The sequence below is a fragment of the Seriola dumerili genome, unplaced genomic scaffold (genome assembly GCF_002260705.1).
Source record: "Seriola dumerili isolate Sdu_G_001 unplaced genomic scaffold, Sdu_1.0 BDQW01001556.1, whole genome shotgun sequence".
Lineage (NCBI taxonomy): Eukaryota > Metazoa > Chordata > Actinopteri > Carangiformes > Carangidae > Seriola > Seriola dumerili.
The window spans coordinates 241,310-258,806 of NW_019175811.1; the positions used below are offsets into that span (position 1 = coordinate 241,310).

General features: G+C 43.6%; 1 protein-coding gene across 1 annotated transcript in view; it reads left to right on the forward strand.

Moving 5' to 3' along the window:
- Nucleotides 1-17,497, forward strand: part of LOC111238716 (partitioning defective 3 homolog B-like) — a 146,698-nt gene that overhangs the window by 97,033 nt on the left and 32,168 nt on the right. Inside the window, exons 21-22 of the mRNA XM_022768370.1 lie at nucleotides 9,711-9,821; nucleotides 10,098-10,388. Coding sequence (XP_022624091.1) covers nucleotides 9,711-9,821; nucleotides 10,098-10,388 — 402 coding nt within the window. The remainder of the gene's footprint in view (nucleotides 1-9,710; nucleotides 9,822-10,097; nucleotides 10,389-17,497) is intronic.

Consider the following 17,497-nt stretch of genomic DNA (forward strand, 5'->3'; position numbering starts at 1 on the left):
AGGTTGAAATGGTCGAAATGGAGGCAGCAATCATGCAAATAACACTCAGGGTTAATATCACCTTTCTTATCCTTTTAACCTGCAAGTATAGGAACCTAGAATTGATTGTTTGTATGTGCATGTGATTGGATATATACATTATACGCTGCAGTTATATTTTGCTGACATTTTGTTAAAGTCAGTCCCTGTCATTTGAAGCCATTACGGTTCTCAAGCTTATCTGCCAGTACAATTCCTAATGCAGTTGTCCCCCTCAACCCCAGAAATGTACCGTAACATTGAAATACTGTTAACAGCAAGTTGGGAGTCACCCTTCACAGAGAAGTAGTCTTAAAATGACAGCTATTTCTTTTCATAATTCACATTTGTGCTCAATTTGCTCCCTGTAAGACTCCTGCTGCCCCAAATATAAAAAGCCGGCAAGTATTTTTTTTACCGTTGTTGAAAATGAGCTTTTGCGCAGCAGAAGCAGCTTCCTGTACTCTCTATTGAGGCACAATTCTAATTTACAACTTCGCCATGGAGGCAAACAGACACGGACGCTATCACCGTCAGCAGCTGCCGGAAAAACAAATTAACTTTTTTCCCCCATTTCTAGCCTCCATTCAGCGCGATGGGCAGCTTTCCTGAAAGGATGTGTGGGTATATTGGTGTTGATGTGAGCTGTCAGTCAAATATCAGAGGGATGGGGAATTGACAGGGGAGATGATGAGGAAATCCTCATGCATATATATCAGCTGATAAAGGGGCAGTCACAACAAGCCTGCGTCTTCCCCTCCCCTCGGTCCCACTCCGTTTCTGTCGCCGCCATTGACTTCATTGCTCATGCCTTCCCCTTGAAATCCCCTCTTCTCTTCTCACACGAATGGCTTTTATGTTTCTTGTCTTTCATGCCCCGGTTACACCTGCCTCCCTTCCTCTTCTTCAGCCGTTTAGCTCAGAGCTCTCCTCTTATTTGCAGCTGTGGTGTTGAGCAGGGAGGGGAGCGGGAGGGCAGGGATGCCGACTCACTCTGCAGTTTGACCATGAAGAAGCTCAGCAGAGCAGTTGAACAATTAATTACTTTATTCATAGGCTTCTAAACAACTTGTTTACGTCCTCCTTCCAGAGTTTCCCAGGAAGTGTGGGAGCCACAAAGTCTATACTGTTTAATTATAAGCCTTCTAGCTTGTATAGCCAACCAGATTATCTATTGTGTATTCATTTTCCATACTGATTTACATCCTCTGTTATGTAAGGAGCAGTCTTCAGAAAGCTAATCACTCTGTAATGTTCTCTAGATTTCTGCCAACAATCATTGTACCAAAGTAACTGTCACATTTGACAAATGGCAGAGATCTCATTTAGGAATGAAACTCTTCATTTTTATTTCTACCGGTAACGTCTGTGACTCATCCAGCTGAGGAACACGATACCCACATTTGTACAGTGAATTATTAGCCCTAAGGTAATTATCAGATGAGACCATGATCTGAGACTTCCATTTGTGTTGATCAGTTTCATGATCCATCAGCTCCTATCGAGTTATGACATTTGAATTGACCCTGAGGGACGGTCGTTTTGAAGTGCAGACACATTCGTATCGGCCAGACAGCTCAGCGGCATTTCAGCAGCCGACTGCCCATCACTCACCAGCCAATTAAAGGTATTCATGTGGCCACAGGAAACAGTCACGACCAATTAGCATTTGATCTTACGTACTCATGCACACATACACGCAGGGCGCAGGGCGCCAGGAAGCGATTACACCTCCAATGGCGGTTATGTCCTATTCAGTCATCTTCATGCCATGAGTGATCGATGGACTTCCTCTGTCATTTAAGGTCTGCTAATGACACACACATGCAGGAACACACACACACACACACTCTCTCTCCTTGTGCCCCCTCACGTATCTCCCACTAAAACACACACAGAGCGTGACCTCTGCTTTCCAGACGGAGAAGGTTAAGTGTTTCTTGTCTGAGGATGTGTGGAGGGCTGGAGGAGCCAAGAGTCTAACCTTTCCCAGTCTGCCAGTGGCTCTCATCTGGAGTCATGGCGACCTGGCCTTTTCCCCAGCCTCCAGCTGGGAAAATGCTAAGAATTTGAAAGAAAAAAAAAAAGCATCACAGAGTTCACAGGTAGTTTGCAGCAGTGAATATTACCAGGTGTCCAGGGTTTCAGGTTTTCTATAGGTTCCTACTTATTACCTCTGATGGTGCGATAGTTTTTGGTTTTAGTTATTTATTTTAATTTGGTTTTAATGTGGGTGAACTGACCCTTTAAATCATCTAATCCACAGGCTTTATTGCTGGTCTGTTAATGTGCGTGTCTACATTTGTGTACGGAAACAAGTGTGTGTGAGTGTTGCAACACTGTCACAGTCTCACAGTCTTTCCCTGGGTGCATTGTTGTCAGTGCAGAGACCATAACTTTTTAAAGCGCTGATGTACAGAGGAGAGAATGGAGGGGTCACCAGTTACCACCTGGCTGCTGTTTCCTGGACTGTATAACTACACAGACAGACAACATAACAAATACCACCTCCCACACTGGCAGGGTGTGAGAATGAGGCGTGTAGCCCAGCAGTCTCATTAAATATTAATGGCTTCCTCTGACAGAAGTGGGAAGGGAAAGAGAAAAGACAAGACAAATTGCCGAGGGTGACGGATTTTGTGTGCAATTGCTAAAATATGCCACATATCAAAATGCGAAACAATTAAAGGGAAGCCCATATTTCACCACGCAGCCCCTGGACGGCGCAGCACTCCAGTAACTCACACTCCTCCCCCGTTCGCTCTGCCTCTCCCCCACTTTGCTCACCTCCCTGCTTCACTCTCTCTTTTCCTTTTCCTCGTCTTTTCTTCTTACTTTCATCACCTTCTTCTTGTCACGTTATGTCCATTCTTTGATCTCCTTTTCTCTTTATTCTTCCTTTCCTCCCTCCCTCCCGTCTTCGCTTTTTCATCTTCCCTTTCTCCCTTTAACTTTCCTGTTGCCTATCATTCAGCCCCACGTTCGCCTTGCCTTTTTTTCTCTTCCTCCCCTCCCTCTTCTCCTGCCTTCTCCTCTCTTTGTCTCTATCTCCCTTTTCCCCTCTATCACTCTATCTTTTGTCTGACTTGAAGTATCAGTACTCGAGGGACTGGCCAGGCGTTGATTAAGACAAGCTTTCCATATCTGCTGTCTGCTCCTCTAGGGACTACCTGCTGTGTACTCATACCTGTCTCTCTGCCTCCGTCCTCTCTCCTCCAGCTTTAAGATTAAAGTCATTTAGAAAAAGAAATTAAAATGCTTTCGCCCATTTTGACCATTATATATTTGTTGGAGGGTTGTTGACTTCACAGACCGGTGAGAATTTCCTGATGCTTTCACTGTGGAATTGAGTTAACAAGTATTAGATATGAAAATAAGAACCAACGGATGAATCCTCCACTCACATCCTCCTCCCTACATTATTAATATTCTCTAAGTGAAGCTGTTTTAACTACGATTAGCATTGGGTGGATCTTTCTTAGCTGCAGTTTTATCACACACACACTCTCCATTTTTATTTTTTTTTTCAGCCGTGTCGCTGCTAACATCAGCCATTAATGGGAGCTGATTTGGGCGAGATTGCTGGCATGCGGCGCAGGGCATATGAGAAGAAAGTCAGATAAATAGATTTAATTATACCCAGTGGTGAAAACTCAGGGCCTCCTGGCTGTTTTCATTATCGAATAGAGGTGGGGCTTTCCGCAAAAAAGAAAAAGAAAAAGAAAGGCTAGGATTGGTTAATGTCATTGTCAATCAAAAGCTAGCTTTCAGTGGCCTGATGTGACCTTTTGTTGTCGGGTGGCGGTCCACTTGTAGCCTGATCCTCATTTCCACCAGGAAACCAATTTTAAAGAGCTCTTGTTGTCTATTTTCTCCTGCGACTGTTATTCTGTCTATTCCGAGCCTGAAATATTTTCCGACTAGTCTCACCGTGAGGCAGCGTCGCGTTGCCAGAACAGGAGAAGGAGGCACCGTGTTACATCACAACCCTCTATAGTGTTAATCTCTCTCTCTCTCTCTCTCTCTCTTCCTCCCATTTCTCTCTCAGCCGGCTCCTCGGTTTGTTTCTATTTCACCCTCCCTCTATCTGTCTCTCTCTTTACTGCAAACTCCACCGAGATATGTGCACTGCTCCACAAATACATACAGAGCAATCTAATTACTGCGATAACATTTCTGCTTGGCTGATTAACTGTTCTCCCTGTGCCTCTGAACGCAGCAGCATTGCTTCTATATATTCCTAAGCTCCTTATTCCTCCCCAGCCGAGCTGCACTTTCACAGGAGCTTTGGCTCACCCATCCATCTCTCTTCTTTTCTCTCACTTTTTCTTTCTTTTTCTTACTTCACGGGCTGTTTTTTTTTATCCTTAGTGTCTCTCTTTTAGTCTCCAAGGCAGAGAGGCTATTTAGCCAGCTCTCACTTTTTCTCGCTTGCTCATTTAATTCCTTTTTTCTTACTTATTCTTTTTTTTGCCTTTCTCTTGCTTTCTTCTCTCTTTCTCCCACTCTGCCTCTTTTTACCTCTCTGTCTTACTCTCCCATGCATTCTCCAAGGCAAATAGGATATTAGGCCAGTTTTCTTACTTTCTCTGAGCTTCGTTCTGCCTCCTCCTCCTTCCTTCGAATACGTCGAGTCTGTTGCAAGAAATCAAATTTGAAAGACGCCAAACCTGTCGTACACGCTTTTATCTTCTTACGCCTTCATAGTTGCAGTGGCTGTTTCCATTTACCTTAACCAAAAATCTTTTCAGCGACAACAGAGCTTAGCTGCCAGGCTCCACATGATGCTTTTCACCAATGCATAAATGTAGACAACATACTTGCCTGTGTACTCGAAGGAGGAAAAAGTAAATCAACTGGCCAGAAAACCCGACACTGGAATATTTGCAGAACTTCTGATCTCGTTGTCATTTATCCAGAATCTGCTGCAGCGTGAACTCCAATGATTTTAAGATACTGCTGAGTGCTTTTAAGGCTCCTTCAAGGCCTGCACTTTTATATTTCTAAACTTTTATTCCACATGAGCCTGTATGTAGCTTAAGATCCATGGCCAGAGGTTCTTTTGACGGTTCCAGAGTCCCAGCTTAGAAGTAGAGGGGACCGAGTCTTTGCAGTCAGGGCCCCCGAGGCTGTGGAGTGAAGAAAGGCTGGTTGAATCATCTTTTAAATCTTAAGTTTTCACTTGTTTCTTTTGGGGTTTTTCATGATTTTACCTGAGTTGACTCTTATCTGGTATTTTGCTTTATTGTTTTATTGTTGTTATTGTACATAACTTTATGGTATTACGTCATGTTTTTTCATCATCTGTTTGGTTTTGTGAAGCGGTTTGTAACCTGGTGTCTGAAAAGTGACCCACAATAAGGATTGTTATTATTTTCCTTGCTTTGTTTCCTTGCTCCTTCTCTTCTTCCCTCTCTCCTCAAAGAAGCCAGGATGCTAAACCAGCTTCTTTGCAGAGATGAGACTGTCAGTTTGTGTGTGTGTGTGTGTGTGTGTGTGTGTGTGTGTGTGCGCGCCTCACCTCAAACACTGTATGCCAAGGTGTTGTGAGCTCACACACATAATGTACACATACACACGCGTCAATTAAAGCCTCGTCCTCGTCCTGAAAAACATGACTTCCTCCGCGCACGCACGCACACATCCACAGCGGCAGACAGGCTTCTCACATTCCTCGTTATGCCTGGCGATAACTAGCCACCCACTGACTCCCTGCTGCACCAGATAGGGAGGCTTATTAAGACTATACACACTCAACTCACACTGCACACTGCCAGAGTTGTTGTCACAACTGCAGGAAACAAAGCGCGGCGAACGCTGAGAACGGATGCAAAGAGATGCTTTCTGGAGACATTTCATGGAGAAAAGTCCAAAAATGACGCTGTTTAGTCCGCAGAGAGTTTAGTTTAGTTCCTTAGCTGCAGGTACCTGACGCACTTTGTTAAGAAAATTATGTGTAATAGTTAAGTTTGTCTAACAGAGTGAGCTCCCGTGCTCCCTCTGCCCCTGTCCCTCCCTCCTTGAAGGGCTAATTGCACAGGTCAGGTTGGTGGCATCACCACACTGGCTAGCTGTGATCTCCATGTTAGATATAGAGCCTCATTAGAGCATGGCTAACTGAGCGCATGCATGTCACCCCCACCCCCCCACCCCCTCTTCAGTAATGAGAATGACAGTAGCTGTTTTAATTACAGTCAGTCCAGTTTCTTAGCAGCCAGCTTACCTTGCAGCGAATTTCCTGCGCGACTGGCTGGCTGCGTTCGTCCAAGTCAGAGTGTTGATTTAGTCACTGTCTACTGCATGATGGCTGTCTTGGGCTTTCACAGGTGATTCAAGCAAATGGCAAAAGGAAGGAGAAGAAGAGGAGAGGAGAGGTCATTGGCTTTTCAAGAAGTATGACAAATTTCTTCTGAGAAAAAGAATTTAAAAAAATATTTTTTAATAGTGTAAACCATGACAAACACACTAGCAGGAACTCTCTTTCCCAGAGTTCAGTACAAACTGAACAGCCAGCATCACCTCCTCTCAGGCTCCCGTGCCCGCCGAGGTGACACCAAGGTGACGCAGGGGTGACGGCAGGCGCGGCTTGCTAATGATGACAGCGACACAGTAATAATGGTTCCCAGTAGCTCGTGTGACAGTGGGGAGTGTATTAAATGGGACACCAGAGCAGCCTGACTCACCCGGACCCCCTACGTCCCCCTAATGAGAGTTTGATGGAGTGGTTGTGTAGGTAGATAATGCTAAGTTAATGAGATGTCCTATTCCATGAGAGTGTTTGCAGTTCCCTACAGAGTTACCGCGTGTGTTTGCCTGTGTTGATGTATATTGCTGTCTACTTGAGTGTGTGTGTGTGTGTGTGTGTGTGTGTGTGTGTGTGTGTGTGCGTGGCTGCTTACCTGTGTGTGAGAGCAATCTAGATAACTGTGTGTGTGCCTGAGTTACTTGTGTTTATTGTGTGTTTGTGCTTTTACTTACCTCTGCTTGTGCTCGCAGAGTATAGATCTGTCATTTTTTTTTTTTTTTATCCAGCAGCAGTCGAGCTCTCAACAGGAAATTAACTGTCAAATTTCTGAAAGAGTGACAGAGCAGAAAAAGTCCTAAGAAGAGAGAATTAATAAATAAAACAAAGAACAGTGAGAAAGTAATAAAAAAAAAATAGACAGAGAGAGAAAGGAAAGCAATGAGACATCGCTAACAAACAGTTGGCTCAATGGGAAAAGATGGGACTTTTTGCAACGAAGAAGGGATAAGATGATGGGAGAGTGGGGGATAATCACCTCCCTCATGGCAGGTACATGTCTCTAATTGGGAGTCCCACTCCCATTCTACGTCTCCCCCTTTTTCCTTTTCCTTCCATCTCCTTTCAGACAATGCAGTGAGAAAAAGAGGCTTTCCTAATTAATGCAGATATAATGATGGGTCCAACTGTGGACCTCTGCCCCCTCGGCATGTTGATTAAAGCTGTGTGTATGTGTGTGGGTGTGGGTGTGGGTGTGTGTGTGTGTGTGTGTGTGGAGGTGGGGTGAATCTACCTGGCAGCTCAGCTAGATAAACCTGGGATTTTGGATAATCATATATTTATGTGTAATATAATTATATTGTCTATTGTTGCATACTAAGATGAATAGTGCTGATATTCCTTTTCCACCATTACTGCATTCTATATGGTTATCACTGAGGTAATTGGTAGTCTGCGTTTAGCGGCTCTGGCATAATGTGGGAGTGCTTAGAAAATCAAAATAGTTCCAAGAGGGAAAAAAAAAAAAAAAAGGAAAAAAAATCTGCAGAAAAAAAGATGCTGCGGCAGCGCCCACACTGTTTCCGTGGCAAGTGATCTCTAGAAAGTAAGGTGCACAAACATTACAGCAACAAGGGCTTAACACCAGTGATATCACCCGAAGAAAAAAAATAAAAATAAAACAGGGATGTTGCAGATGACAGATTTAAACTTCCTAAAATGGCAGAAAGATCAGGGGAAAGTGTAGTCAGTGCCTGTCTTGCTTTAAGGGGAAATTATACCACTTTTACACATTAAGATCAGTCATGGGTGGGAGCACTCAGCTTATGCAGCCGGCGAAAACAGCTGTATAATACGGCATGGCTGAAAAAGAAATCCAGATGATGTCATCAGGGTCACTTAAGTTCAGCCTTAAAGGCCCCTTCAGCTCAGGTTGAAGTTGGGCAGAGCTACGTGAGGTCACCTGACTCCTTGTATTAGTAAGAATAATGAGGGAGTGATTTGTCTCAGTCTGTAGGAGAAGAGGCTTTTATCAGCCAGAATAATTTGTGTGGGTTCACCGTTAAATGCACGGCCGTGAACAGAAAATCTGTGTTACAAACTGAGGACGTTGAGCTTCAAAGATAGGGGCATTGACCAGGAGGGGGAATGCAATACTTACAATTACAAGTGCAGTGTACATAAGCAACCTCACACAGTGTCCAGCCATATGACTAGTAACTATATCAAAATAATATTACTTGATTACCTTCGTCACAGCAACCTGGCCGGCTGTAACCCACACAGATGAAAGCGAAGTGAGTAGATTTGCTAAAAACATTACTAATTGGTGTGCGGGATGGTGCCAGGCCAACGTGGCATCCCTGTCCAGGTTTCAGTTCAGCTCTGAAGCTCTGCGTGCTGCACTCAGCCAGGCCAGCAGGTTACCATTCAGGCTGCGTATCTGCCTGTAGCAGTAATGAGAAGTGCCTCGCTGTTAATGAGATAAACACAGACATTAGATTGTGCTCAGCAGGAGCTCGAAGGAAAAGAGAGGGCGAGAGAAAAAAAAAAGAAGTAGGTTGGCGGGTGAGACGAAGGAGGCGAGAGAGAGGGTGGCGGGTGTGGGGAGAAAGACGATGTGACGAAGAGATAGAATATGAAACATTTAGAGAAAACGCCTTGGTTAATTTCTTGAAAGTGTGACGCAGAGCTTCATTTGAACTCGTACAGAGGTGGCGAACTTATTTTCCCTGTGAAATGAGAGAGTAAGAGCTCCGGAATGATAATGATGATGATGGCCGTAATGGCAAAGTTGATAAGAGAAGCATAACCCACTGTGATGTAACAGCTATTTTATTGGACAAAATGTTAAAATATTCATGCTCCATATGCTGCACGACAACTGTACCCCTTTTTCATGTGCCCACACACACAAACACACACACACACACACACACACACACACACACACACACACACACAGACAGACACTCACACTGTGGATTGTCAGTGCCTGCTGTGGCATTATACTCATATCTATCATTAAGCTGTCTTTTTCCAGGCACAGCCACGAAGGAATGCACGGGAGTAAGAATGATTTTGTCGAGCAGCGGGAGTGTGTATGTGTGTGTCAACATTTGGAAAACTGATGCAAGGTGGAGTGTGTGTTGTGTTTGCATGTTGTGTGAGTTAGAGAACCTCTTTCATCAACTCATGCAAGCTGTGTTGCTCGAGTGAAGTTTATAGTTTCATCATAAAAGTCTCCTATTAAAGAGCATAAACCTTGCCTCCAAAATAAAAGCATGTTTGGTAGACTGCAGTATTATCTACCTGAGGTTTTGAGATCATTGAAATGAACTGGAAAGTTGCAGGGATGAGCTCACACACCATCAGTTTCCCTTATCGCAGAATCACTCAGGTCAATTAAAATTCACCTCGTTGCGTCTGTGTCTCTGCTTGTGTTGCCCAGGTTCGGCAAGAAGAAAGAAGACAAGAGCAAAGAAGCAGCAAAAGCATCCAAAAGCAAACTGGAGGCCCTGAGCGAAGAGGAAGTGGACAGGATCCCTGACAACAGAGATGGGTATGAATCACTGTGTTGGTTTTCAGTGTCAAAAACAGAGAGGATTACAAAACAGGAAGTGTTGAGAGAGCCAGAAAGTTCACACGATCATAGAAATGCATTTGTCAGTGTAGCAAAGGGCTGTTATTGACACCTTACCTGACAAGTTAGGAATGCAGCAGCATGCACCCGCCCGCTCCTCGAAATAACTGCTCAGTTGTATGTGTAGCACCACTGTCTGTCGCACCACAGTCTCAGGTTCATGCTTAGCTGCCTCCTCCCCTTACTGTCCGACAGCTACGATCCACGCTACACCGAGATCCACTCCGGCCACGTCACCCCGGACCCGGCCTCCCTCCCCGACGTGGAAGACGACGACAGTGACCCCAACTACGCCCGCATCAACAACTTCCGCCAGCCACCCTCGCCTCAGTCATTCATTAGTCGCACGCCCTCCCCTGCGGCAACAACAGCGGGGCATCACCTGCCTCAGGCCTCCTCTGAGGAGCTGGACGGGCTCTACGCCAAGGTCAACAAGCCCAGACACCCAGCCGCTGTGCAGAGCCAGCATCACACGCAAGCAGACAGGTGAGAGAGAGGAGGGATGAGCTTGGGGAAAAGGCTTCTGAGGACCAAACTGATGCATTTCTGCTTGTTCTCTCATAGCTTTACCTCTCAAGTAGCGTAAAACCTCTGCGTTTGTTTTTTAAATGTGCGTATAGCATTTGCATCTTTGCTGCAGCATATATACGCAGAGTGTACACAAGGTCGGGAGCCACTGCTTGACCAGCATGAGCAAGAGAGTATTTCCACATATCTACATTCATGGTCCGCCAAGCCGGTAAATGCATAAAACATGAATGCACGCTTCCACTGTTGTAACAGCCTCACATATGCACACACACACACACTAGTGCAATGCATCATTCATGCAACTCTTTTGTTACGTCTGTGATCATTTTGACTTCAGCAAAGCTAAAATCTCTAAAAGTGCAATTCAAATCATTTTTACTTTCTATTACACAAGAACATGTCAGTATCAATCTGAACATGTTGATACTTACAAAGAGTTTGTGTGGGGTCAGTTTGACTGCCAGGCATAAAATATGGAGGAATATTAATGTTTTGTATGTTTTTCCTTTCGTTTAAAATCCTGCTAAGGGCTCAATATGTGTTTCAAAACTATGTTCTACAAATAATAAATCCTCTCTCTTATGTGCGCAAACACACACACACACACACACACACACACATCCATATAAAAATCACCCAGGTGCAGCTCAACACATCGCTGAAAGCACAAGGTTGCCTCCGCTCAGCCGTCTCTTCAACTTAATGTTGTTTGAATTTCAAGCCGCCGCGCCTCTCAGACCACCAGATGCATCTTGTACAGATACAGATATGAACACAAAATCAATATGACTGGAATTACTCAAGACAATCTGAGGTGTTCATGGATGTCATATGATGACTGATATATATATAAATGCACTGAACACAGTGACATGTTTTCATTGTGTTGACAATGAAGCAATGAAACAATGGCTGTCAGGTTTAAGTGCTAAATCTCAGCTTTAATTTGATTTGAGACATACTGTAGTCCCTCTATTTTAAGAGACAAAAAGTTAAATAATAAACTTGAGAAATAATAAAGCCATAGTTTTTAATGTTTAGTGCAAAGTCTTTGACTCTCTCTGATGCTCTGGCATTTTGTAGTCTAAGCTCATAGTCAATATTGAATTTTAAATCCAGGGTTCTGGAGTTTGATTTTCTAATATTCCTTTCAAATTGTAATAAATTGTTTGTTCACATTGATCCTGAACATATAAACTTACACTTTTTGATATTTTATGACTCGAATACACCTACAGCTACTGTATGGTAGGAATGAATGGTGGAATCCCCTAAGGGCAATTTAAGTAGAATAATGAAAATATTTACTTGCATTCAAGTAACACTTTAAATTTAGTATAATATTGGGGTGTCAGAGCCCCTTAATTTGAGTATAACAGAAAGGTTAATGCTTGCAGAAGTTCAAGGCATATCAAGGTTGTCATTTCCTCCATATCATTACTACTGAAGTTTTTTGAAACCTGATAGTTTAACTTGCAGCCTCTTTTGCTTGTGAGAGAGAGAAAGGAGAAAATCTAGAGAGGATTCTAATGCAAATTTATCATTTCCCGTATGAAATAATACAGGCCACATTAAAACTTCCCTCAACTTAAACTCTTGACAGAAATTACTATTGACTTGCAAATCAAAAACTAAGCCCCAGACACCCAATCTAATCCAGAGAAAGAGAGGATACAGAGAGGGAAAGGTTGGACATGGAAAGGAGACAGATGGGAATGGAAAGAAGTGACAGACGGAGGGAGAGAGAGAAAAGAGAAAGCAGGAAAAGAGTGTAGGGAAAGAGGGAAGAAAGACAGAGCCAAAACGGAGGGAGAGAGGGAGAGAAAATGTGTTAGATAGGCTGAGTAAATTCGAGAGAGAAGAAGTGACAGAGGAGAGGATGCAGACAAAAGAGGAGGAGGGATAATTAGCCACAGTCTAGCAGCCTGACAGATCTGTTAGACCACTTTAGCTCTCATCCACTAGTGGTGGGTACTTCATTACCAGCCTGTTTTCTCCCTCTCCTTGCTTTCTCCCTCAGTCTCTCTCCGTCTCTGTGTCTCTTTCACTGTGTCACTTGTCCATTCTCCCTCCCTTGTTTGCTCTTAATGTATATCAGATAGTCTTTAGCATTAGCATGATGGATGAGGATCTCGTTAACTCTGTATGTGATGGCGCTCCCCAGAGACAAAGAAAGACAGAAATAAATGTCCGATAATGTTGTAAGTGGACGGTCACACTGCACATGTTGGTTTTCATGTGATTTCTTCGAGAAGTATGTGCTCAAGTAATGACACAACAAATCCCATAAAAAGACCAAAACTAATAATGAATTGATCCTTCTGTACTAACAAGTGCTGGTTGTGTAGCAGGAGCTGGGGTCAAACCAGGGTCATTGCTATTTCATGGTCCACCACAAGGATCCAACACTTTGGCATAAGAATAAATAGTCACTAATGTGTGTTAATCCGCAGATAAAAGTAGTCCCCAATAACTGCACTATTTACTCTTGTTTAAGTAATTTAAAAGCTATAGCTCCTTGCAGTTAAAGATGAAACTATGTGTGACTATACACTACAGCCAAGTGCAACAGGGCCAAAAACATGAAACAATACGAACGCAAAGAGTTAAATTGTACTCCCAACAGTTTGCTGAGAGAATGATGGACAAGACCCAAGTTGTAATAAGCCAGAATTTTCCTTTAAATACCAAATCTGGCCATGTTGGATGAGGCCAGGTGTATCCCATGGTCACACCCATTCACATCCCACATCCACCACTCACACATGCTCCCCCCTCACTGCTGGCTCCAGTATTTCCATTCACCTTCGACCACCTGCGGCTTGGACGAGGGCACTCATTCACAAAGTCTATACATCTGTTAAAACACACACACACACACACACACACACACAGGCAGCCATGAGGTTGGAAACCACCCCGCCCCCCCTGTGCCTTTCATTCACGGTCAGAAATAGACGCGCGCACACACACACACACAGCCACCCACATGTAATATTTCTGCAAGGAAGCCCAGCGTAACCTAGCAACAATACTGTGTGTGGTCCGGTGAGTTTTATACCACCGCACAAAAATGACTGGTCCAAGCTAAGTTGCTGTGTGTGACACTGTGTGTGCATCTATAAGTTGAAGTGCAAACGAGCGTACTTTTCTCCGATTTCAGAGTACCTCGTGCTCCTACAAAACACTCCTTCATAGCTGTGGCATGTGAGATTTTTTATTGTTTCCAAGGGAACAACGCGTCTGTTTCTTTCATCTTTTGCATGACACTGTTTTAATGATGCTGTAGGAAGAGACGTGCTCATTATACATGTGGGAGATAGTGTGTGCTTCTGAAATCCCTAATGTTCATTTAGCTTTATCTAAATGTTTTCAAGGGTAAGTGTCCATGCCTCCGCGTCCATGCATAACCTGCGTGTGTTTGCATAGTTTTGCCCCCCCCCCCCTTCTGTCAAGGCCCTCAACAGAGGACTCCTAGTGCTGTCTACTTAATTTACTGTCGGACATTTTCATTAGGCCTTCAATGGCAGGTGTGTGCAGTGATGGGCGTCACATTTGATTAGAGCCATGCTAGAGGCTGACCTGTGGAGAAAAAAGGTTAGCTATGCTTGTCAAATTTTATTAGCCAGAAGGCACTCTTTGTACCTGGAGCAAGAAACAGAGAGATGAGATGAAAGAGCAGCGAAGAAAAGAGAGAGGCCAAAGAGGAGAGTAAAGACCGGCGAGAGGTGTGTTTTTCAAATGCACCAGTGTGCGAAGAAAATGAGGAGGAAAGAGGAAGGTGAGCTTGTAAGCTACGACAAGTAAATGACACTTGAGTGAACATGCGCCCAGATTTCTACCATAGTTCAAGCAGTGGCACGAGGCGTACATGCCACTGACTTTACCTCATGCCGTGACAAAGTCCAATCCTCTAATCACTCCAGACAGGTGTGACTAATTGTTGAAATATATTAGAAAAGAAGCTACAAGGTAATTCTGGGTGTAGATTGGGTCCCTTTACGAGATCTGAATAGTGTTGGTTTTTCTTCCCTTTCTCTTTTCTTCCGAAGACACAGTTTCATTCCCCTGTAGACAGAGAAGAAGAGAAGCAAGCAGTTTGGAAGAAGTGCAAAGCAGATATTATATAAGGAGACTTCCCATTAATGCTGATGCAAATTCACTTTTTGCAGACAGAAAGTACATGTTCTGGTTCTCTGCTGTGGATTTAGCTGTCAGGTAGCATCTTCCTGAGGTAGGGCTCAAAGAGAGAGAATATGTTGTTCCCTTGAAAACAACATATATATATATATATATATATATATATATATATGACATTTTTGTGTCCTGCACATTTAAAGTTTCATTATCTTTTACTGGTGCTTTATCTGAACAATTAAAATGTTTCTGTTTTGCATTCAAGCTGCTCCCAGCTTTTGTTTTGTTCATGGTCAGTTACACAGATGAAAATGGCTCTTGCAGGAAACTAGTGTAAGATTGTGAGTTAATCAAGTTTCATTTTTATTGCTGTGCACAGGAAACAGATCCATGATGAGTAATGTGTCTGTTGTATTAGATGCTGGAGTTCACAGTGTTCAGTCAGTGGCTGACCAGTTCACCCTTTAAAATGAAACCAGTGTCTGGGTGTTGGTCAGTTTGACCAAAGAGAGGCTTTTTCTTCTGTCTGTTTCACTTGAAGGATTTTTATCAATATCTTTTCACAAGTCGGAAGATAATTTTGGGAAAAAGGGAAATTTCCCTTTGGAAGACGATACATTTAAAGAGGATTAGAAATGTCTGTTTCATTCTTATTCCATCAATTATTTCTTTATCTATTTTTTATTTTTTTTATATCTGTTTTTCATAATTTCCCATTGCAAAACTAGTTTACTAAATTATCCCTTTAAATGATCAGAACATTGGTATTCAGGCCTCCTCTGATATATTGTCTAGGGCTTCAAGTTAGATCTGTTGTTATCTTTGCATAAACGACAACGACCACTTCTGATTCGGTTTGCTCCGAGTGTGCCATCATAGAAGCCTTTCCTGCAGGTTTCAGTGAGACTCAAAGCGGGCTGATAACTGACCAGAGTTCAGCAGGAGTATAAAGCGCTACATCTCTGTCAGCACAAAAAAAAAACCCTCTTTGTTTTCCCATTGCTTCCCATTTTGGAGCTCCACTGAGTTTCTGTCCAACTCTATTCCCAATATTACAACAGGAAACTAAACATTGACCACGCTCTTTGATGTGTGCTTACCTCCAGCATGCAGACAGCAGAAAAACCTGCCTTCCTGAGCTATTTTCCCCCCAGTGTGTTGTGTTTAATTCAGCTAGCCACAGCAAGAAGAAGTCACCAAACCTGCCGGCGGCGGCACACACTTCCTAATTAGTCTGCCCTCACACTGGCTAACACCACGGGATAGTTGCTTGTCTCACACACACTCTTCCCTTTCATATGACAGTCGGTTTTTGTTCTCACTCCAGTTCTCCTGCTCTTTCTTTCACTCTTTTCCAAGTTTCCATCTCTGTCTTTGTGTTGCTGTTTGGCTTTGCTCTCATTCTGTCTTCTGACGCATCTTTCATTTCCTGTTCTTGTGTCTCATCTTCTCCCTCTCCTCCCTCAGTCTCCATCCTCCTCCAGTTTTCCTTCTCTCAGTGCGCCGTCAGATCAACCTGCATAGTCAGATACTCTGAAATATGGATGAAATGTGATACTTGGAGGAATAACTCATCTGATTCAAGTGGTATCAACTCCTGTGGTTGAGCCAACGTAGCAAAATAAGGCTTGTTATTGATTTATTGATTAGTTGTAGTCTAGAAGATTTACATGTCAGTCTGAGACCCCCATGTATCACGTATGGAAGCATTTGTTTAAAGGAAATCAAAGTACAGTCTCTGCTTCCCTGCACAATCCAGCTGAAAAGGTTAACCCTGTTTTATCACGACCCGGGTCCTACTTCTGTATTTTTATTTCTTGTTTAGTTTCTGAAAGTTTTTCATGGACATCACATATAATCTAAGCAATGCTAACTCTGTCTCCCAGCTGGTCAGCCCATTTGGATGGCGGCTGACTCTCCTTCCTTCTGTCTTCATGTCGCAAATAGTCTCATATCACACTGCTCCACCGAGATAATTGTACATCACTATAGCTTAGGTGAGTTGTGTTTATAGCAAGTAGCTTCAGGCCTGTAGACAGGTAATCATCAGCAGTTATTAGCTGCTGATGACAACAGCGGAGCCTACCCGTCTCAGTCTGAACACCAAACACACACACACCCACACAGCACTACACACAATACACACACACACACACACACACACAAGACAGGACATATGCGATTTTGTTGTGCAAGTTTACAGACACACTCACACTCATCCTATGTCCCTCCTCTTCCCTTTCCTGTACACCGTTACTGACTTTTCATCATCCAAGATTTGATCCAAGTGCAGAATGGTTGGTGCACGAATAAACTTCACTACTAGTTCCTCTCCGGAATACATTGGTGACGATATATCGCCTCTCCATCATATCCAAACATCTCCATAAGGTGCTCATCTCCCACCCCCTCCCTCTCCTCCCCAACCCCCCCCCCCCCACCCCCTTTTCCAATGTTTTATCCAGAATCAGCCTCCGTCTTCAGCCATTAATATGATAATATTTGCCGTTGTCAGTGATGGAGGCCAAGGCATAATGAGATAATTACAGTGTTGTTTCATTTGGAGAGCGACACGCACGCTCAATCAAAATGGCAGCCCTAATTACGGGCCCAGGGATTGGCTAATGGGTTCGGTAGAAGAGGGGTGGCGTGAAAAAAAAAAAAATCTCAACTTGGCTCTGTNACACACACACACACACACACACACACACACACACACACACACACACACACACAAAGGACAGGACATGCGATTGTGTGTGCCAATACAGACACACTCACACTCATCTATGTCCCTCTCTCCCTCTTCTGTCACCGTGTGGAAAGCAAAGCAACCTGCTGAATTGTCAACCTATCAAACTGCTGCTCAACAAACCTCAAGGACCCCCCACCCCACCACCCCCATACATTCAAAGCTAAAACAGGTG